Source organism: Cinclus cinclus, chromosome 3, assembly GCF_963662255.1.
Source record: "Cinclus cinclus chromosome 3, bCinCin1.1, whole genome shotgun sequence".
NCBI lineage: Eukaryota > Metazoa > Chordata > Aves > Passeriformes > Cinclidae > Cinclus > Cinclus cinclus.
In genome coordinates, this window is record NC_085048.1 from 115,847,104 (window position 1) to 115,870,347 (window position 23,244).

The 23,244-nt window shown below is 44.9% G+C and overlaps 2 protein-coding genes across 3 annotated transcripts; one reads left to right on the forward strand and one right to left on the reverse strand.

Moving 5' to 3' along the window:
- The first annotated feature begins 58 nt into the window (after positions 1-58).
- Positions 59-6,279, forward strand: LOC134042792 (serine/arginine-rich splicing factor 7-like). 2 transcript variants are annotated; one of them, XM_062490701.1, is made up of 9 exons: positions 59-130; positions 462-642; positions 780-956; positions 1,917-1,991; positions 2,118-2,219; positions 2,734-2,787; positions 4,046-4,090; positions 4,709-4,744; positions 5,394-6,279. In XM_062490701.1, exons 1-9 carry the CDS (start codon positions 109-111, stop codon positions 5,416-5,418), a joined length of 717 nt encoding a protein of 238 aa, XP_062346685.1. In that variant the 5' UTR covers positions 59-108; the 3' UTR covers positions 5,419-6,279. The 2 variants fall into 2 exon arrangements, with proteins under 2 accessions (XP_062346685.1, XP_062346686.1); XM_062490702.1 differs by lacking the exon at positions 4,046-4,090 and having other exon boundaries at positions 5,394-6,265.
- Positions 6,280-6,461: 182 nt separating this feature from the next.
- On the reverse strand, positions 6,462-23,244 carry DHX57 (DExH-box helicase 57). Its single transcript, XM_062490700.1, has 23 exons — positions 22,821-23,244; positions 21,941-22,093; positions 21,497-21,661; positions 20,340-21,142; positions 18,815-19,014; positions 18,559-18,680; positions 18,102-18,297; positions 16,561-16,685; positions 15,303-15,436; positions 14,465-14,519; positions 13,969-14,165; positions 13,399-13,515; positions 12,977-13,073; positions 12,348-12,521; positions 11,262-11,462; positions 10,541-10,817; positions 9,883-9,978; positions 9,700-9,783; positions 9,440-9,577; positions 8,931-9,005; positions 8,383-8,517; positions 7,829-8,029; positions 6,462-7,737 (listed from the first exon to the last, which is right to left on the reverse strand). Exons 1-23 carry the CDS (start codon positions 23,012-23,014, stop codon positions 7,594-7,596), a joined length of 4,083 nt encoding a protein of 1,360 aa, XP_062346684.1. The 5' UTR covers positions 23,015-23,244; the 3' UTR covers positions 6,462-7,593.

Below are 23,244 nucleotides of genomic sequence, written 5' to 3' on the forward strand. Positions count from 1 at the left end.
GACCCGCGCGGGCCCGCCCCGCCCCGCCCCTCGCGCGGCGCGCAGGCGCAGGGGCTGTGTCTCTATAAAAGGGTCGCGCCTGCCCGGGCTCGCGCTGCCGTCGGGAGGATGTCGCGATACGGGCGATATGGTAGGGGAAACGGGGAGCCTGGGGAGTCTCAGAGGCGTGTGGGGGCTGTCTGCTGGGGGCGAGGGGAAGGAACCGGGAACGGCGGCGTTCGTGCCGCTCCGGCAGTCGGAGAAGGTGCTCGTTTACCTCAGGCGGGGACTGAGGGCGGGGGTGGCGGCGGGGAGGGGGCGCGGGGTCGGTGCGGGGCGGGGCGGGCGCGGTCCGGCCCGGCCCGGCCCGGCCCGGCCCTGGGAGAGCGCTCTAAGATGGACGCGGCGCCAAAGATGGCGGAGGGGAGGGGGCGGGGGAGGGGCGTGCGCGGCGCTGACATGGCGGCCGCGTGTCCCCGCAGAGACCAAGGTGTACGTGGGCAACCTGGGCACGGGCGCCGGCAAAGGCGAGCTGGAGAGAGCCTTCAGCTACTACGGACCGCTGAGAACCGTGTGGATAGCCAGGAACCCGCCGGGGTTCGCCTTCGTGGAGTTCGAAGACCCCCGGGATGCTGAAGATGCTGTGCTTGGCCTCGATGGAAAGTACGTGCACGCCTGAAACTTCTCGGAGGGCCGCAGCCCTCCATCTCCCTACCTCACACCGATCGCGGATTTTTCCCGTGCGCTTAGGCGCATCAAACGAAAATACTCCTTTGGCTAACAGCTGCCGTGTCTTGCAGGATAATATGCGGCTCCAGGGTCCGAGTGGAAGTATCCACGGGGATGCCGCGCCGCTCCCGCTACGACCGGCCCCCTGCCCGGCGCCCCTTCGACCCGAACGACAGATGCTACGAGTGTGGTGAGAAAGGCCACTATGCCTATGACTGTCACCGCTATAGCCGGCGAAGGAGGAGCAGGTACGTGCAGGGCCGGGGCGGCCGCGTTGCTTCGCCAGCTCGCTTTTGTGTAGTTCTTGTTAGCAAAGAACACAATGTTACACCGGTTTTAACTCTAATTGTCGTAAGTCAACAGGTGTATATCACAATTTTTTTTTCTGCTGATACATATAAAATGTTAATATCTTAATAATCAACCTGGTCAAAACCTTTCAGGTTTCTTCGTTTGAGTCAGTCGCCTTGATTCAGAATGTCACGAGCCTTAAGATTTCATGCTGAGGCGCCTTGCAAATCCGACACTTAAGATCCTCCTAGACCTTGAGGTGATCAGCATAAGAGGCCAGATCCCCTCGAGCCATCTACACGTAGCTTCACCTTATTCTTTAAGGGCAGAAAATTTGAGACGGTGACCGCCGTAACAGTAAATTTGGCTTTCAATTGGGGCCCCCCTCCGGTTTAGAAAGAGGAACACCAGATTGACCACATTCCCACCTAGAAAAATCTTCTTGCGTCAATCAAGCCTCACCCTGGCTCATTGGGCTGTCAGTTTGATCGTCGTTAGATTGAAGAGAACACCTACCTAGATGCAGCGCTCGCCTATAGATACTTCTAGATCGTCTAGATCTGCTAGACCTTGGGCCAAAGAGGGTCGACCTGCAAACTTGCAAGGTTTATTTTAAATACGCATTACAGTGTTTTCTATTCTAATGTAATTCTGCAATGTAATTCAGCTTTTAACATTTTTCTAGGTAGTAAAAAATGATCAAGACGAGTAGGCCCAGACATTTTTTCCAACTGACAGATGCTAGTGGTGTGTTTTTGTTGTTTTTTTTTGGTTTCGTTTTTGGATTTTCATTTTTTGTTTTATTTTTAAATTCTCTTTTTAGTTGTCTGAAAAAAAGTTTTGACTTCAGCAGGGCCTCACTCATGCTGGTTGCTGCAGCTGTCTGCTGATACCTGTTTTTTCTAACCTAAACCCAGGTCCCGCTCCAGATCCCGCTCGAGGTCCCGAGGAAGAAGGTATTCCCGCTCACGCAGTCGCAGCCGTGGTAGGAGGTAGGGCTCTCTCTGCCTTTTGTGTTTTCATTCCCAATCCTTCCTCTAGGGGCCCGTCCTTCCTTTCCTGTAGTTGTTGTGGAAAGTGCCTTGCAGTGATGGGTTGGTTTTCATTTCGTTTTGCAGATCCAGGTCGGCTTCCTACCGCAGGTCCAGGTCGATGTCTCCTCGTAGGTACAGATCATTCTCACCCCGCAGGTCCCGTTCTGGTTCTCTAAGAAGGTCAAGGTATGTGGTTGCTGTTAAACCCCCACAGCTTGCTTGAAAGGTCTATAACTTGGAGCTGAAATACCAATTATCTATACATAGCATATATAACCAGTAATTTTTGTTTCACAATTCACGTGTTGCTAGGAACCTTTGTTTTGTTCTGTGCATAAGAATTGTTCTGAATACTTTGTTGAAAATGTAAGCGTATAATTCTGGAACTGCTGTTTCTGAGATTTTATTGTTGTTTTTTGTTTTTTTTTTCTAACATTGTACCAAAGTTACAGGATTTCTCTGTAGTTAAGGCTTTCCACATTCAGCTTCACGTGTACAGGCTGTAATTGCTTAGTCCAGTAAGACATGGGATTCATTTTACATGAATGGCAGTACTGACCAAAGGTGCTACAACCTTCTAATAATGAAAATTACTTTTCCAAAACCAGCTAAGTTCTCGGTCTTCTGGGATATTTACAGTGGTTTTTCTCTCACCTGTATGAAGCATGTGAAGGTGGAGCTTTCTTCATTATTTTTCCAGGTCTAGGTCCAGGTCACGCTCCAGGTCCCGCTCTGTTGTATGGCCTCGAAGCAGGTGAGGCACTCATTTTAATTCAAACCAGTAATGGTTCTGGTGTGGTGTTTGGTTGTGGTGGTATATTGTTTCTTGGTTTTGTTTTTTTTTTCTCCTTCCCTGGGGGAATCTGTCTGGAAGCACTTAGAAGGCTGTCCAGCAGAGCAGTATTTGCACTTAATAATTTATGCCTTTTCACAGACAAAAGTAGTGATGCACAATTAAGGTCTGTGGAGAGAATTTTTAAATACAATTTAATTCTTAGGTATGTAGTAAACTGAGGATGGTTTTGTGTGCTGTGCTGCTTTTTACTTAGCAGTGGAAGAGATGCTCATGCTGCTGAGTACCAGTTCTGGATGGTTGTGAGCATTCCCATCTTCAGTAACTGCGATCCAGTAAAAACTTCCTTGTTCTAGGGAAATGGGACACACAGTGGCTCGTGACAGTGAACCAGGAAGGCTTCAAAGCAGTGCCACGTAGCATTTTAACATGTGCCAGCACTGTCCTTGTAGTATTTCTGTGAGTTAATAGGCCAAGTAAAAGTGAAGTTGGATTATCCTTCAAAAACAGTTCTGAGCCGAATTGGAGTTAAAAGTATTTTGGTTTTTTGGCCAAGCTTGTTGAACAGAGCATTCGGATATTGAGCGATGGCCTGAATACTGGCACTCTAGGAGGACATTTCTTAAGTGATACCAAATATTTGAGTTTATAAAGTAACATAATACATGTGGAGCAAAGTCTCACTGCTCAAGTAGTTTTTAATTTCTGAGATGAACGAGTAGTTTACTCACTAGTAGCTAGATATTAGTGCAAAATCTGTATTATGCTTGAATAAAACTGGCATTGGAAACTTGAGCTGAAGAATGCACCAGCTCTTCAGCACACCCACTTACTTGTGGCTGATTCCAGGCTCATAATGTGCTGTTAAAACACTTTCTGAGATGACACTTGAAATTGTCCTTCCCTTTTTAGAAGGGATACTTACAGGTAGGAAGCAGGTGTGGGAGTTGGGTGTGGTGTTGTGTGGAACTGGCAGCTGAAGCTTTGCTGGGGAGCTTCCTGTGCTTGCACTCGTGCCTTCTGATGAGTGGGGTCTCTGCAGTAAGAGCTACAGGATTCCCTTGGGAAGGTCCCAGGGAAGGCCTGCAGCACCAGAGCCTTCCCTCTGTGGTTGGTGCTGCTGCGTGAGGTGAATTTGCTGTTGCTGGTGTAGCTAACTCTGGATGTGTTTGCATGCCCACTGGCTGCTTTGCTGAGCTTTATTTTTCTCCTGTTGTAGGTCTGAGTCTCATGGTAGATCTAAATCTGGCTTACCTGCTAAAAGGTGAGCGTTCCTACAAGTTACCACTCAGTTGGTTTTTTGTTTTGGTTGGTTGGGTTCTTTGGTTTTCTCCTCATGATTCAAAATGTCTGTTTGGACCAGCGTTTCAGTTGCAGGGTTCTTTTTTAACTTTCCATAACTGGTTTTGCAAACGTTTTTCATTTATTACAGTTTGTTTGTTTAACAGATTTTTTTTTTTTTTTTTTGTGGAACAGTAGGCAGTTCTTCCAGGATTTTTCATACAGATGTTTTTCACTCATTATTAAAAAAAAAAAAAAAAGACAGGATTTGGGGCATATTTTCTCCAACCTTTATTCTCAGATGTCCGTAGCTCTCCCTCTCCCTAACTCTGCTCAATTCACTGTTCCTGCTTTGCAGGGTTACTGTGATTTACAGCAGCTTTGAAGCAGTGTGTTGCTCAGAGGGCTCTGGTTTCCAGTGTTTTTCCTTCTCACCTGCAGCTTCTTGCTTAAAGTAACTGGGTACACGTGCTACCAGCAGTGTCAATGCATTTAACATCATCTCATTTTTCTGTTCTTAAACGGTGAGAAGTGGTTACTGAGAGTACCCAAGTGTACCAGCCACACTGATGGGTTGGTTTGTTTGTTTGTTTTTAAACAGCCGCTCCAAGTCCAGATCACCATCTCCAAAGAGAAGGTAGGAATGTCTTAAAACTGGAGTCTGTCCTGTGGTTCAATAGCACTTGAGCTGGAACAGTTTCTAGAGAAATTTACTTGGGCAAGGATAAAAGCTCAGGTTTTTCACTTGCCTAAATCTGAGGACTATGAGAAGATGGGCATTTCGTGGATTCGTGGGCATTTCCTGCTGCTGGTAGTCAGAATGTCATGATGATAACTCCTAAGGAAACCTGCTTTAATGAAATGTTTCTGAGGAATTTAGAATCTAGGGAATGAGTGAGTAATGTAAGGTGTGGAGCAAGCCATGAAAGTGGTGTAGGAATAAATTCGTTCTGGTGACTCCTGCAGGCTCAGGAGTTGCACAGCTGCCAATCTCTGCTGTGCTCCATGAAGAAAGAAGTTTTCCTGTGTTACCACAGAAGTCTGTGCTGGAATTGAGATTTCTGAGCAGGCTTGATGTCTCAGCTCTCTTAACTAGCCTTCAGCTTTCAAGCTTAAAGCACTTTTTGTGCTGAAGTGTAAAATACAACACTTCATTATTGGAGAACAGTAAATGAAAATAGGGGCAGAACTTGAGAGGAAGGCTGGGCTTGCATGCACAGTTCCTGTTGGTTTTGCTGTAGGAGGTGTTCTTTCTTAATGATTTGTTGTCTTTTTTTTCCTTTCAGTCACTCACCATCAGGAAGCCCTTGAAGAAATGAAAGTCCTAAAGGAATGGGTTCAAATTTAAGAAGTTTAGTAAAAAAAAATATTTTGTTTACATTATAAAGGATTTTGTGATGTAAGGGCTTACTCCCAGAAGGCAGTTTATAGTGACTAGCAATTGGCATGAACCTCTATCTTCTAAAAGTCTTGTCAGCAGACTAATACAAAACTCTTCTGTTGTGTTCGTGTTCTGTGATTTGAAAATGTTGGGCTTTTTTTTTTTTTATTATTATTATTATTGGTGCATTGAAATAAACTGCATTTCTAACTAAGAAATCAACTGTGATAACATTGCTGTTCCTATTTGGGAAGGGGTGGCAGGCACTGTGCCCAAGGGAAAAGGTACCAGTGTCAGGTGTTTGTTGTGTGTATACTACCTGTCTAGAAACCCTTTTTTTTTTTTTTAGGAAATTTGAGGGGTTGTGTGGAGATGCCAGGTCCTAAGCACAGCCTACAGGTCAGGTTCAAGTAGCAGGATCTGTGGGCATTGGAGAGCCCAAGTTCCTCCTGTCTGACCCTGTCTGCCTCGTTCCATCCTGGCAGGGAAGCGTGCCCTGGGAAGGGCCTTGCTGTGCTGATCCATGGCTGCTTTGGGAAACCAGGCTATCCCCATCTCACCCTGGATCAGTTACTGAATTGATAAAATAGTACAGGATCTTTGCCAATTTGATGTATCTTTACAGCTGATAATGGCTGCTATCAGAAGAACAAGGAATGGGGAGTAGGCAGGTAATTCTAGCAATGTTAGGAAAGACAGCATGCTGCTTTCCCACAGTGGCTGAACACCTGCCTGCCCAAGGGAAGGGAATAAATTCTTCACGTTGCTGTGCCCGTGTATGGCTTTTGCTTTATTAAACTACTTTTATCTTAACTGGAATTTTCTCACATCATATCCTTCTCCCTCCTTCCCTTGCCAGGTCATGGAGGTGGGAGGGAGCAGGGAATAAAGCCAGCTGGGGCTCATCCACCCCAGCAGAGCTGCAGTGGCCATTCTCTGCACAGGGGTGTTGGTCTTGGTACTCCTGTCCTCTTCTCCCCAGGGGGATGTGTCGGTATGAAACTGCCACAAACCATTCATTTGTATTTAAAAAAAAAAAAAAAAAAATCTGTGCTCCAAACAACGTCCTTCCCTGCCTCCACTCAGGCTGAAGGGGGTAGATCAGACTGGTGCTGGAGGCAGTGCTCCCTCTGCTTTTACTGTGAAAGGTGACAGCCCAGTCCTGCCCCTTCAGGCACTTGGTATTGGAGCAGCTTGGCTGCAGCAATGCTCAGCACTGCAATTAAACAAGGCCAAAGGGAGGAAATAATAGTTCATTATTGCTACAGCATTTTACCACACTGGAGCAGCCCAGTCCCCAGAGCTGGAGTTTGGCTCAAAGCTACCAAAAAGTGGGACTTAGTTCCAGCTGTGCAGGGTGGCAGGAGGACTACCCCATACCAGAACACATTTAATGCACTACAGCAGTCCAATCTTAGCTGTTTCACTTCTTCCCACTGCAGGAAGGGCTGGAACAGCCTCTCTTTCAGGGAGAATGCCCACACTGTCCTGGAGTTTCACCTTGTCACCAGAGCAACCTGCATTGATCCAACATCACACTGACTGGTCCGGTATATCTCCTCACCAGAGGACATCATCTGAATTTCAGAACCTCTTCACATAAATCAAAATTAACCTCTTGGTCACTTGCACAAGGGCTTTGGGTTGAACCATAAACAGAAGATTCCTGGTCTGCCAAAACTGCCTCAGTTAAAATCTTGGTCAAAATACGGAAGTGAGTTTAAACCAATTTGGGAGCAGCTCCCCATGTCACATGATGCCTCCAGCCCTGACTATTACAAGAAACAGCTGGCTACCTGGTGTTTGTGTGACCAGAAACCATGACTGCCAGGCTGCAGCCCCATAAAAAAACACTGAAGTTTCTACTCCTTCTGGAAGAGTTGTTGCCATTTTCCCAGTTCCCAGAGTCTACTGTAAGCCACCTTAATTTCAACGAGCAAGCAAACCCAATTTAAAAAAAACCCCAAAACTCAACAGTACAGTTGCCAGTCTTCCAGAGGTCAGTGCCATGTTTTGAACCAATAAATACATCGGGACACTGATGTTACTTGGTCTGTCCTCAGACAGTGGCCATGGGTGATTCTTTACAGAAAGCTCTTCTGATGTCACTGTGTGGTCACAAGCTTGACGATCATCCCAATGATCCGAGAGCCACGGGGGCACACGCACAAATCCATGCTGGGATTCTTGATTTTATCCTGCAGCAGCTGGTCCAGCTCGCAGCGCAGCTCCTTCACCAGCTCAGCCACCTAATACGCATTGGGAAACACAGAGGCAAGGTCAGGCTCATCTCCAGCTCAGCTCTGCAGCTCTCCCAGCACGGCCCCTCCTCCTCCTCACCTGGTGAGAAGCAGCCACGAAGCGTATCCAGCCGTCATCCAGGGAAATGACAAAGTCCCCCTTGAGCAGCTGGATGTGCACCTGGCCGCCCCCGAGCAGCACCAGCGGGTACACGGACACCATGCTGCAATCCCGGATGAACACACGGCTCGTCTTCATCTTCTCGTGGTACACCAGGTACGGGCTCTCAAAGTGCCTGGTCTGGGACAGGGACACAACAGCCTGGTCAGAGCGACACTGCTCCTCCTGCCTCTGCCACGCAGGCCTCCTCTGCCTCTTCTACGGCTGCAGAGAGCAGCGAATGTGTCTAAAAGTGCAGCGCTAACAGACCCACCCTGACCCGTAAGAGCTGCCAACAACTGTTTGGAATTTAACTCTGTGCCCAAGAGGACACTCCTAACTCAGGAATGCACCACAGATTTACAATCCTAGCACCGGATTGTTCCATCACTAAGATTTTGTTATTTAACACATCAACAGGGAGCCTCACTGTAATTTTAAATACTCAAGCAACGGTGATTTCTTTTATAAAAAAAAAGAGCACGCATCTTGACCTGGTAATTCACAGATGAAGGGTGAATATGAACATAACCATCATTTTTAGTAACAAACTTCAGCTCTTCTGCTTTTGGTTGCATTTTGACTGCTCCTGTACTGGTCTTTTGGTATTTACCCTCTGGCTTTTTCACCTGTATGGTAAAAAAACAGGTTATAAAAATCTTTCTGCACCAGAAAATCTTTTTAAGTTTTTCAGAAACAAATTCTGTAGTAGAAACATGTCAAGTCACTGGAGACAGGTATTACATTCCAGGTACTATCTAACCCCGACTTCCTTTGTAACCCCAGCCTTCTAAAAAGGTGAAATTTTAAGTGTCTTCTTAACATTTGCAGCTGGCTTCTGTGTGACACTGCCATCAGCCCGTAGGAACAGCAGCAGTCTCAAGCAATTACGAACTGGGGCTCTGCTCCAGTCTCTGACACCACAAGCAGCAAACTTTGGCCACCTAAGCCAGGCTCAAGGCTGCCACACTGAGCCCAAATGAAAGCGGGCTGTTTGAATATGCTAGACAGAAAAAGGAAAAATGAAAAAGCATTATTTTACCTGGACTACATTGGGATACAGTGCAGCACACAACACAGCTGAGATCAGCTTGATGTTCTCTGCATTTGAATTTGCCTGTGAAATCAAGAGGGGACCGTTAGGGATGCTACAGTTCGGAGTGTAAAGGTAAAGCCCTGCTCCAGGAATGACTGAATTCCTGAAACCGGTTCACCTTTATAGCTGCACTCTTGTGCTTGGTAGAGGAGTACAAGTCATTGCTCCTGCGGTCTCAGGCTGGACCTGGGCTGTGTTTCCCCCCACTATCAATGGAACAAATTGGCCACCACTTTCCTGGTGCCCAGCTGAATTGTTCTCCGACACCTGGCTACAAAATGTCTTGCACCAGAGAAAGCAAGCACAAGTTGTCCCAAAGCACAGAAGATCCTACAAGTACCGAACCCTGATCATCATGTAACCTCAGGACATCTCTGCCCCCAGCCTTTCTGAAGGCTGCTCACATGAAAAACTGCAGCAGCATTTTGAAGCACTGATGAAATGCTGTGAATTACCTCCTCCCCTGTGGCATCCAACACACCATCACCTCCTTGGGACCACTTCTTCTCAATATCCCTGGCTCTCAGTCCCTCCTTCACAAAGCCAATGTCAGAAAGCAGCTCTGCAAACTGCCTCTTCAGACTGGCAATTTCCTACAACAGAGAGAGTGTGCTGTGACCACTGCCATGCCCAACAGGAAGAGTCTGCCCCAGTGGCTTGTTTCTGGCACTGGGATTCTGCCAGTCCCTGTGCCAGGCCACAAACACTGACTCACCTGAAGAACTCTTCCTGACAGAAAGTTCTCCCTGCAGTAGTTGTAGCTTGCTTGAGAGCCCTCTTTCATACTTAAGCGCCATCCCTGATTGAGAGGATGGGAGGAAGCTTTTAATAAAACTTTTCTGCTTGAATTTCAAACACATCACAAAACCCCAAGAGAGGCCACTGCGTTTTAACTCACCTTATAGGCCTGGAGAAGAGCCAGGTAGTCACTGTTTCCTACTGCAAACTCCAGCTTCTTTTTGTTTGCTTCTTCCCTTTTATCCCATGGTGACACCTAGACAGGCAGTAACAGGTTAGTGTGTTCTTCCCCTCACCACTTAGACAAGCCATTCTAGAGCTACATGCTACATTCTCTTTGGTATTTTCACAGCAGCTCACAGGTCAGAATGCAAATTTTCCCTCTGGATAACAGAAAATATGAGGCATTCAGAAGAGCATCTGATTCAAAAAGCCCAAGTGACAGTGAAGACACAAACTGAGGTCCAAACTGATCTCTGCATTCACAGCTCAGACATGTCAGCTCCATCATTGTAACTGTTACACAATTTATACTACCAGTAATTTTCACACCAGATTCTGACAAAATGTGTGCACTTCCTAGCTACAAACCGAAAATAATATCCACTGTTTCTACTGTATACAAATATCACTCTTGCTGCTACCACATGGTTTTGAACTTCTGCTTACAACTGGACTATTTTAACAAGGACTGCATTAACGCATAAACAACGCAGGTTAAAAAAATAATTAAAATACTCAAGTGTAGTGTGCTGCAAGTCACAACAGCATTTTGCTGCTGCACAAAAAAACACAGGCCTTGGGTTAAGAATACTTACAAAAGGTGACTTAAAGGCCAAGCTGGCTGCTATGGTCAGTGCAGGATCCAGGCAGCGGAAGATGGTGCCAAACAGCATGAGTTTGCCAATCCTGACATCCACAGGCAGCGAAGCCAAGTGGTATCCCAAAGGGGTGAGCTTTTCATCAGGAGTTAACGCCCCCAGGTCCCGCAGCCGCACCTTTGATGCCTGCAAAGACTCTGTCCTAGGAGGCTCGATCAGTCGTGATAAGACAGAGTGAAGACTCTGCTCAGAAAACATCTCCAGGATCTTGATTCTTAAGAGTAGGGGAGGGAAAGTTAAAAAACAAAGAAAGAAAAAACGAAGCTTAGCTCCACACACAGCATAAAAATAGCAAGCTTTTGTAAAAACAGAACGAAAAAAGCCAACAGAAAACATGGTTTCAAGAGCACACTCCCTAGAAGAGGGCGTGTAACACAAAGCTGAAGTCAGGGAGCAATGTGGAGTAGCGAGTCTGTAAGAACAGATTTCCATTTAGCACACTAAGGTTTGAAATAAAGTTTTTACTGCAGAACTGTAATTTGTGCTGCTTTGTTTCCTTTGAGTGCAAAGGGGTGCACAGCACGCAGCAGGAATAGGAGGGCCTCTTCCTTTAACGTTCACATGATGATGGTGCTAGGTGTGGGTTGTGGCAGCTGCTCCCTGCAGCACAGGAAGGACATTCTGCACGCTGGCTTCTTCAAGAAACGCAACATCTCACCTTAGACAAAGCTGCTCCAAGGGCACTCTCTGTATTTCTGGCAGCTGCTGTTTTACAAGCTGATGGTTGTAGTGGTGGCTGCTGAAGAGATGGAAGCAGACGCCTGAGGCCACACGTCCTGCCCGCCCTTTCCTCTGCAGAGCATTGGCCTTGGACACAAAGGTGTCCTCCAGACTTTCCATTCCTTTGCCTGGGTCGTATCTAGAGGAGAGCAAGAGACAGGCCTGTATTCACAGAGCCACAGAATGGTTTGGCTTGGAAGGGATCTTAAAGATCATCCCATTCCAACTACCCCCTGCCACATGCAGGGACAGGTTCTGTAGGATCATATTTACAGGAAAATGGACATGTACTAAATGAACCAGCCGAAACCTTCTGAATAAGGTCATCTCTGTGGGTAAAAAAGGCTGATGTTGCAAGAAGAACCAGAAAGCTGCTGACAAAGGGGTGGCAACCCAAGTAAAATGACATTTACAGTATCAACCAATTGGATGAAGAAAAAGACTTGTGCTTGCCTCGTGGACAATATAGAGGTACCAGTCAAATAATGCGTGACTATGTAATTCAAAGTAAAACAGAAGTAAATATAAACAATGTTTAGAAGCACAATAAACAGCTTTTGATTGATTCACATTGAATTGTGAAGAGTCCTTTGTCTTCTCAAGATTCCTCTCAGAGCCCTGTCCAGCCTGGCCTTAAACCCTTTCAGGGATGGGGCAGCCACAGCTTCTCTGGAAAATCTGTGCCAGTGCCTCACCACAGTAAAGAAATTCTTCCTAATATCCAATCTAAACCTGCCCTCTTTCAGACTGAAGCCATTTTATCCCTTGTCCTATCACCTGCCCTTGTAAGGAGCGCAGAGAGAACAGGCTGGAGGTTGAGCAGGCAGATGCTGCCAACCTCTGAATTGTTTACAAGTGCATTGGATACAATTCCCACCCCTGCACTTGGATCAGAATTTAGACTGGCTTTCTCCACCTCACAGCAGCTTCCTACAGACCAAGTCTCCTTCCAGTTTTTCACAGGCCTTTGGAAAACTCAAGGCTCAAAACAGTACACAAAACCCCGAGGAATGAATGCCAGTACCTTTTCTCTTTCATTTTTCCAGAGTCAATCACGTAGACAACATCATCGATGGTGACAGATGTCTCTGCAATGTTGGTAGAGATGATAATTTTGGTAACTCCTGCAGGAGGCCTGAGGAACACAGACTGCTGCTCTTCACTGGACAGTGAGGAATGAAGTGGATAAACCACACACCTGCAAGGACAACAGGACAACATGCTCAGGGCATCTCCAGCCTTCTCCTTCTTGGGAACAGCCTGCCTGCACACATTTTGCCTCATTAGACACTGTCCAGAGAGTCACTTTTTGTAACCATCCAAGGCCAAACACAACCACAACTAAATGTAACTCAGAAAACATTCTGATACAAATCAAGGGCTGAGATTTCAGCAGCCTGGATCTTGCACAGCACAGAATAGAAACCACTCCTTTCTAGGGTCTCTGAGAACTTCAACAACTGACCTTCCTGAGCAGAGGAGAAAAACAAAAGGAGCAAGCCAACAAGAAAGGAGCAAAGGAATTACCCCGACTGGAGTCAGCTCACACATTTAATAAAGCTTATTTATCCCTGCATAAAGGCAGGTTTTGTGCAGGAAATGACTCTTCATTTATGGGTAAAGACCAACTGTATTGGAGCTTTTCTGGCTTACCTCTTGCTGTGCCTGTTATTAAAAAGAGCATTAGTCTGAAGCTGCTCATAAAGCATCTTGATTTCTGCTAGGCCAGGCAAAAATATCAACACCGCACCTATAAATGCAGATTTAAAAAAATTAAAAATCACTCAACAAAAAGGACAGCACGGTATTTTATTAACGTGCAATTATTGTACCCAAAAAAGCACGCAGGCTGCAACAGTCCTTCACAAAAGACTTTTCAGAACATACAATTTTCTCACCTTCCCCCTCCCATGTACATCACAAGCTTTGTAACTCAACTAGAATTTTTTTTTTTTTTTTTTTTTCAAAAACAGTCAGTAGCTACAGAAATTCTGCATGCAAATCATCAGCACTGGGCTGCCCAAGAAGCTCCCAAGAATCTTCCTTCCTTTATCTTCCAAAGACAATGAAATTACCTGGGGGGTATGAATGTCTGCCAGCAACTATCCATTCCAGCAAGGCTTCAATTAATTCCAGATTAACTTTGTCCAAGTCCATGACAGACATTGTTTTCAACACTGCCTTGCTAACCCCTGGGAAAAAAAAAAAAAGAAACAAAACATGCAGTAAATCCATGCCATGTAAAAAACATCTGTGGATGCATGGATGCAGTTACAGCTCTGTTTAAAAAGCACCCTAGCTTACATCTGAAGAGGGCAGATCCATGCTTTGCCTCAAGCAAAGCTGCTTCAGCAAGAACAGATACAGAGAGCAAAGTGGAACTAACAAGGCAGCTGAAAAGGGATGGAAAGAGAGAGCAGCTGAAAACTGTCCATTTTCAGATGCTAAGAACTAGTTTCAGCCAAGATGTTTGCTGTAGTATAAGAGAACAAAGGGTTCTTTTTTTTTTTTTTGAACTGGCACTAAGTTTCTCATCTAGAACTTCACAAGAGCAAAGCTCTGAATTATAGGTAAGCATTCAGCTTACCGTGCTAATATCCCACGTTGTCTGTGTGCAAATTTATTACATTTAAGAAGGAGCTCACCTTTATATCGTATTAGGAGCTGCTTCAGAGTTAATTTCTGGTCTGGGTCTGAATCCCTGACCACAGTGTCAGTGGTTTCCAGAAGGCCAGCACGCCTCAGGTCTTCCTCCACTTCTTCAAACGCAGTTCTTTTTTTTCTCTCGTTCTGTTCTTGCTTTACCTTCCTCCTGTAGGGACTGCTGACCTCTAAAACATACCTGGACAGTAGAAGAACATTTGGTGGTGTGGAAAGAAGCCCAACAGTCTCATTCCAATAATTAACTACAGAGACAGAGTATCCAAAATATTTCTTTTAAGTCTGAGAGGACCTTTGTATTAACCATAGATAAAATGAAGGACAAGGTGCTTTACTGGAGCTCCAAGAGTGCAGGTGATGGGAGAGATCTGAGAGGATTTACTTTTTAAATAAATGCACAGAATTACTGCAGTCTCAAAGTCAAAACTGCAACCTCAACCTCACCACTCAAATGCATCTGAAAATGTGCAAATTTCACACCTTGTCATTGCAATCACATCTTCCAGAAAAAACTGGTCCACAGGAAATGTTCGACCTGAAAGGAAACATGACAATAAATTTATCTACACGTGCCAGAACAGTATGGAGAAAAGAGGAAAAAGACCAAAGATTACTGTAATTTTCTATAGGTTATTATGACATATACTGGCTTCACAGCTCTCATCTACACTGCACTCTTCAATGCAATTTCTGACTAGGATAAACAGTGGGTGTCTTCCAAGCAAGGAGTGGTCAAGGCCAGGTTGGATGGGGCTTTGAGCAACCTGGTCTAGTGAAAAGGCATCCCTGCCCATGGCAGGGGGTGAAACTAGATCACCTCTAAGGTCCCTTCCATCCCAAACCAATCTAGGATTTCATGGTAACATGCACAATGCACTCACACAGGCAGAGAAGGGTTGATACACTTAAGGGAACACACCCGTGTTCCTCTCCTGCTCCACCTCACAATTCAGGAATTTAAAAGCACATTTGGCTAAATGTGTACACATCCAGCTGGATGCTCTCACTGCTCCTTTTCTCACAAGGATACAGAAGAGTCATAAGCTGTGCTGAAACTGACCCAGGGAACCATGCAATGCCCACACCATATAATGATTGTCTTCTGAGGAGAGAAATTCTGCTGGTATATAGACAGCACAAAAATGTCAACATTTCCAAATCCTTTCTCTCCTAAATCTCATCAGTCTCTCCCTCCAAGTCTTCAGCATCCTATTTCTTGCATACACCCTCATCTTGAATTGAGGAACACTTGGCAAGAAGAAATAGTGAAAACAAATCTCCCAAACAACGACTGATACTAGAATTGAATGGTTATCACCTGGTATGTTAATGACTGGACAGGAGTGGAAGTACTGAGAGAAAAGCTCAGCATTCAGGGTGGCACTCATCAGTATAATGCGCAGGTCTGGCCTCTGGACCATTATATCCTTCAAAACCAGCAGCAGGAAGTCACTGAAATAAACAGGCAAAAGAACATTTTAATGTCTTCAGAGTCAAATTTCAGACTATTGTTCACCTCCTTCTGCCCACCTTCCTGGTGTTTTCCAACAGCACAGCAACACCATCACAGAAGCATGAGCTTGTTGGAATGGCCTCGTGAAAGGCAATCTGCAAATCTCACTCTTTTTCTGGTTGTTCTTTACTGGAGTTGTCAGGGTTACTTAGCAAAACCATTTAAACAACAAAAAGTTTTATAAATTACTTATATTAATGACAACACAAGAACATTAGATAAGAAATTAACTCCAAGAAACAGATGAGTCCTTTTCCCTCTTCTTCACTGGAAGAGTTACTCAAACTTACCCACTCTTCCCTGCTCCTTGTATTCTTCCCTATGTATTTATACCTTTTGTGACTATGACTAGAAGACTGGCTTGAAGTGATTTTAAATAAGAAGGAAGAGGAAATCCTTGAGAGACACAAGCCCTTTTAAGTGGCTAAAATACTACCTGAGCTGCAGAATACAGGGTAAGAGACAAAGCCTCCTAGAAACCCACTGCACTGCAGTGTTTTGACAAGGAAAACAATGAAAAGGATGCTTGCCACATAGTTTAGAGAGATACTGACAGACATTATCTTTTGCATGTGATCAGCAGGTAAGCAGGGTAAAACTGCAGGAGGCTAGAGCAGGATAGGATGAGACTTTCTAGTAAAATCTACAGACTGGAAGGAAATGTGAGCATTTGTCCCTTGCTCTGTTGAAGCCCATGTTTTGAGAAAAAATTCCCCAAAAGGTATGTGAAGAATTATGGTATGTGATAAAAGTTGAAATAAGAAAACTGTCAGAAACAGACAGGTCTGGTTAAAAAGTTACTTAACCCTCCAGCCCCATTCAAAACCTCTTGGCAAGACTGCTGCAATGTGAGGGCACATTGGAGGCACAGTGACTTATAAGAGATGTGCTTTCTCACAAGCTGTTGCAGCACAATTTCCTACTGCCCAAAGACAAGAACCTAAACCCAGACTCCTTCCACCATCCCATATTACTGCCACAGGATCAGCTACGTGCACCTTAGCCACCTTTATCCTTCTGACTACGTTTCCTCATTTTGCTTACAGGATAAGAGATTATTTACCTTTCTTCTGTTCTTTCGTGAACTTCATCAACAATAACATGAGTGACTCCCTGCAAAGTGAGATCTCCTTCCAGCCTTCTCAACAGCACACCAGTCGTGCAGTACAAAAGCCTGGTAGCTGAGGACTTGAAGGGTAAGACAAAGCATTCAGTTGACGCTGGGCAAATTAACACAGTGCAAAGAGAATATCTGCTGCGGTAAAGCATTTGGTTTCAGCTCAGCGCCAGGTTTGACAGAGAGGGAACAAGCAAGCCCTGCTGGAGATGGATTTTAATTTCTTGACTAACACTGATAACACCTGATTCTTACCAAGGAGAATTGCTATGTATCTGAACTGCTTATCCTGTGGATATTGTTTTCTGACAAACAATTCAGATCTCTGTTCCTAGAAAGATTTGGTGAGTCTCTTTTTTTAGCATACTTCTTGGACAAAGCAATCAGCTGCAACACAGACAGAACTTCACTTCCAACACAGCAGTTTCTGTCTGGCTGTAGCTGTACCCTTCAGTCTCCGCTTGGGAGACACACAGGAATGGCAACAGGCAGAAGAACAGCCAGTAGCCTTCCAAAGGATAGCAGTATAACTCACAGTATCTGTTGGGGGTTGGTTCTTTCCCTTTTCCCTCTGTGGAATTTTCCCCATTGTCATGCTAAGATACCTGTTGACTGGGCCCTGGTGACAAGGGGGAGGGGACGGAAGGGAAGAGGGAAGAGGGAAGCCCCGTGAGATTCAAACAGCCAGAAGAGGAAGCGGAAGGCTGGGTCTCGGCCCATTTCCCCCGCGGAGTTCGGACGAGAAGGACGATCGCTGCCTGTGTCCCATCCCAGCGTTGGGAAACCACCATCGGACCCTGCCCTGCTGTCTTCTCGCTGTGAACTACCACCATCCAGCACTCTGCTGATCATCGGGACCCACACCGTGAGTGGAGAGCTCTCTCTCCATCTCTCTCTCCCCCTGGGACAGCGCTGCCATCACCCCCAGCCCTCCTGTGGCTCTGCGGGACCCGCCCGCCCCCAGCACCGGGAACTGCAGCTCAGGGAAAAGGTGCCTGCAGCCAAAAAACACTGGGACTGAGTTACTGTTCTGTTTGTGGGTAATTTCATAGCTGTTGTTGCTCTTGTTTGTCATGTTAGGTATACTAGTAAAGAACTGTTATTCCTACCCCCATATCTTTGCCTGAGAGCTCTCTTAATTCCAAAATTATAATAATCGGAAGAATCACTTTTTTTTTTCAGTCCAAAGGGAAGCTTCTGCTTTCCTTAGCAAACACCTGTCTTTCAAACCAGGACAGTATCAAACTCCTTCACCTCGCTCAACAGAAAGCAAGACACAGCACCGCACTCTCATTCTGCAAAGTGAACTGTGCAACTTGAGATCCAAGTAAAATACAGAGGATGTTTCAGATTTTATACAATACAGATGATATAAACTTGTTTATCTCCCTGCATGGCTGGTATAGGGCAGAGATTCTGTACCCTAGAGAAGCACCAAGCACATTTTAACAGGAATAAATGAAAAGCAGCAAGCAAAGCATACGTACCTTTACACTTTCCAGACGGATCTGATATCCAACAGTGAGTCCAATCCTTTCTGCTCTTTCCTTGGCTACACGTTCAGCCACAGAAATGGCAGAGATCCTGCGAGGCTGAGTGCAGATGATGTTTGCAACTCTGCCTGGAGAGCCTTCCAATGAAGCATCCAAGATAAACTGAGGAATCTGAGTGGTTTTCCCACATCTGGACAACATAATCAGGAATTAGTTACAAACCCCACAAGTCCAACACCTTCCACCCACATAAACTGACTGCATTCCACTGGAAATCTGCTTTGTTTCATTAGTGTGATCCTTCACATGAAGCTCACCTAGGACTGCTGTCACTGGTCACACTGGTCACAGATGAGCCACCACCCCAACCTTTCCAGAACATGGATCATATTTCATGTTATTCTGTGTATACTTTGGTACATAAAGTCTGCAGGTACAAGCACACTCTTACCCTGTCATGCCACTCACAACAAGAACTTGGTGACTCTCAAGCAAACCCAGAATGTTTTCTCTCTCTTGCCATGCAGGGAGCTTCTGTCGTTCATACAGCATGGACTGAAAGTGCCTGGAAGACTGGTGGACAAAAACAGACAGCACAGCAGTAAGAACGTCACTAGGACAGAATAGAACCATCTGAAACAACAGCTTGTCTCTTAAGTATTTATTTCTCTAAAGTAAGCAACAAAACTATGTTCTGCACACTGTACCTTCTTCTGCTGAAACCGCGCGCAGATTTTAACATTTTCGTTATACAGAGACTTTGCCTGCACATCATATCTTTTGGAAAGCTTCTTCTTCAAGTTCACATAACTCTCATTCTCCACAACAACTTCTCCAGGCTCTTCTTCCTCCTCCTCCTCCTCTTCTGCCACCACCTCTTCTTCCTGAGGATCTGACACTGTTGAGGCTTGAGACAGAGAGTATACAGTTTAAGTATTGTTATTACTAAGGAACAGGCAATCCAGGAAAGAGAGACATGTTCCAGCAGCATTCCAAACAAAGAGCCTTGTTACACTGGGCCTGAGGGTCTGCAGGACTGTTTCTGACATGCATTTAGTTCAACACCACCAGCAAACCTCCTCTCACCTCACCCAATCGCCCACAGCTTCTCCAGCCCCATCCCACCAGGGGCAGGGTGGCCACACAGGGAGCCAGGATGGTTAAGTGGTTTGCTTTCCTGAACGTTTTCCATGTGCCTCAGCTCACCTCTCCAATACACAACCACTTCTGTGCACCACAAAATGCTTCGATGATAGCACCAGCTTATATGTTAGTGTCGTTTTAATTAATTAACTGTTAAACCACTGCCAAGTACTTTTAAACCAAAGCTGAAACTGGACCAGGTACTTCATTCCCCTTGCCTATCAATGGAAGCAGAACTTGCTCAGACTCTCAGCCAGCCCTTTTTACCAAAAAAGGTGTTTTATAGCATAAGGAATATTTTCTAACTAAAGAAAAATTTTAGGAATCTCCTCTTGGAACATAGCTGTCTTTCTGCAGAGGTGTTAAAAAACACGGAATACTTTGTCTTACTGAAGCAAAAACAGTTTGTCACTATTTAAGTGCTCTTGAAAACTGTCTTGAACAAAGGTCGCCTTAGATAAAGGTAGCTTTGGAATTGAGAGCTCTAAAGTCCCTCTGCCATAAGTGACAAAGCCTCAACTCTCCCTCTGTGAAATCAACCTGCTTGCACCAGCATAAATAGAAAAGGATTATGCCTTGAACAACATTCTACAACCACCTGCCACATTGGCTCAGCCTCAAATCCACCTTTGTAAGTTAACTTTGAGGAGTTGCTGGTAATTTTAAGTAATCTAACAGAAGAGGTTTCTGAACTGATGAGTAACAGATGCAGCAAAGCTTGCAAACAACCTTCCCTGTTCCCTTCCATGCACACTTCTCTGGTCCATTCTGGTGAGCTCACACCTCTCGGTGCTTTCCATGGATTGTGTGGCAATGGGCACCACTCACTCAGCCAAACCAAACTCTGTGCTCCTTGAACTGAGTCCTGGCCAGCACAAAACCTCTCTGCTGCAGCTTGTTTACAGAAGGAACTTCCTGAGGCACAGACAGATCACGGATCTGACTCACCACATGACTCTAATCTCCAGAAATAGATTTGGAACAGATGGCTGAACTGAGGGCCCTGCCTAGTCTCTTTTTTTTTTTTTTTTCCTTTTAAATCTTTCTGACTGTTCTTAGCCCAGAAACCACAAAGGAGATTTGGTGTACCTTCAGCTTGTTGATTTGAAGCAGGTGCACGCTCTGTCTGTGACTTTAGAGGAGGTGATGCCAGCAGGGACACGGGAGGAACACTGAACTTGTGCTGAGTATTGTTCAGTAACTCCCTGATCTCTTGTTCATCTTCTAAGCAAGTCACCAAGGTGTACACCATTGGCTCATGAGACTCTGCAGCTGCCAAGGCTTTTCCAAAGAGGAATTCAGCAATGTGCAAACGACAAGCAAGAGGCAGATTCTCGTCAGTGGAGTAAAATGCAACAAGAGGTGCCTGAAGAGGATACTTGTTCTCATCAGGAAATCTTACTTCAAGTTCATATATGGGACCATCATTATGTCTGAGATGAGCATCGTCTACAGAGTTCTTGGATGTGTTTAGTGGATGGTTTGGAGGGAATTCATGTCTAAATCTGCATTTTGAACCAAACCTGCAGCCTCCTTGGCAGTAAAACTTACATATTTCCTTGGAAGTCTCTTTTGCTGCGCCCCTTGTACTGTTTTGTTTAGATTTCCTGAGCCTGTGGGCTAGGTAGTCCAACTCCAAATTCAAAGTCCAAACACGATTTTTAATCCTTTCTACAAATTTTTCTCCATAAATTGACCGGAGGGCAAAAGCTTCCTCTTGTCTCTGCTCTAAACATTCCTCTTGACTGGCTTCAGCAGCTGCTGCAGAAACCTGCATCTTCTCTCCATACCTTTCAGAGAAGCACTGCGATAGCAAATACTCCAGCGATGCCCCAATATTACCATTGCAGGATCTCAGCACTGCCCTACAACGCTCACAGTCAAAACCATACCTGCACCAAAACAGAGAAAATAGGGCAACAGGTGAGTGAGAGGCTTGTATGAAGCAAAATAACCCCAGATCTGCTTGATTAGGCTCACAGTAAGGGAGCATGCAAGGCACTGCCTCACACCTCAGAATGTAGCACTTAATAGTTTCACGGTTAGATTTTGCCACCCAACTACAGAAATAAAACTCTTCAGAAAAAGCTGTCACACATAAAATGCTCCCAAACAAAGCAAAAGTATTGAATAAATATCCACGTCTGAGCAAAATGGATGAAGAACACTTACAAGGAGGGCTTACAGAGTACTGAGACCAGTGATCTACCTCTTCATGATACAAACTATTCACTAAAAAGCATCACCTGGAGAGTTTGTGCACAGCAAATGAAGACACTTCACTGTCCACAATTCTGTGCTTGGCTGGCTCAGCAGACAACTTGGGCATTACATCAGAAGCTTCCTGTTCTGTTGACCAGCACTGTTCATCATCGAGGTAATCAGGCTCATCTTCATCTTCTCCAGCTACACTGATAAAAAGAGTTATCAAGTTAAAATGAAACAAAATTAAACTGTTGAGTAGACTTAAAACTCTGCCTCTGCAGTTTTAAATCCTTCATTTAAATGAAAAACTTGGCTACCCCTTCACCAGAGTTAATAATGTGGAAGAACAAGGCAGAGTAAAAACCACAGGATTTGAGATATAATTAAAAGTTAAGGGAAAATATACTGTTTCCATTTCTAACAGTATGCCTGCTAAAGCATGTTCATGTAGAAAAGCTGGAAGCAGTGCCTCCATTTAAACTAACTCCGATTCAGGAGCCAGCTCCTGTCCTTGCAGCTCTTGAAGAAGTTCTTTCACTCTTCTCTGGTTCTCTGATGTCATGTGTATGGTCTGCAGAGGCATTCTTGCTTCAGGTCTCTGCTTCATTTGCCCTCCTCTTCCAGCAGGGGCACTTGATCTGAAAATTAAAATAGGACATCACCACGTGTTATTTGCCTGGCTCAAACGTTCATGACTGAATTGGGATGTTAGGGCCCAACTTGTAATTCAAAACAGGAAAATCAAAATAAGAGAAATCTATCACCTAAGGATTATTCATCTGGATTCACTCATGCGTCACCAGGATTTGTCTTTATCTGCACACACATGTGCATATATGTATTGTACCTTATGTCACATCCAAAATTATTTACTGGACACTTTGCTAGGTAAAGCTGTTCTCAGACTGCAATACAACCACATATTTCTAAGCTAGATGGATCAGAACACACACAGGAAACTAAACTAATTCTAAAACACTGATTTTACATGGCCAGCTTCTGTTTTGTAATACACCAACGTTAATATCCTGTGTTTATTAGTGTGTTCTGACCAAAAGTGTCCTGAAATTACTTTATGACCAAAGAAGAAAATCAGAGGCTCCAATCTTTAAAAAATAAAACACTTTCCTGGGTATCAAATTTATAAAACATGAATCAAAAAATACACGTAAAAACTGCTTCATACTGAAACACTTTCATCACCCTTTCACTCTTCTCTATATTCAAGCACGTCCAAAAACCAGCCCCAAAAGTCTGTGTATGACAACATCCAAAAAAGTATCCCAAATGGCCCAAAGTATGCCAAACAATCGCCAAGTATCCCAGACATCTCTAAGCCAATCCTCCCCAAATTAACAGAAATACCTGGATTCTAGCCTTGGTTCCTCAAAGAGACAAAAATCATCTCCATCATCCCAGATTTTGGTTGAACATTTCCTATTTCCACCAAGTTGAGACTTGTTTGAACTGCCACTGCTGCCTCCTCGTCTTCCACCGCCTCCTCTCCCTCGCCCTCCTCCTCTGTTGGGCTTTCCTCTTTTCCTCCCTGCCCAGCTCATGTTTCCTTGATGAAGAAGAGGAAAAAGCAGCCCTTAGTTGTGAAGGTGATTAAGTACACTGTGTATGTCTGAGCACACAATATTTGTTTTTTTTATGTGACAAGGCACTCTCTCAAACCACTGCTCATTATCTGCATGTTGGTGTGTCTGTATGCACCTGGAGCAAAAAATATACTTCTGGAACATTGTTTAGTAAGTTCTGTGGCTTTAGAAAATGAAATACAATTATT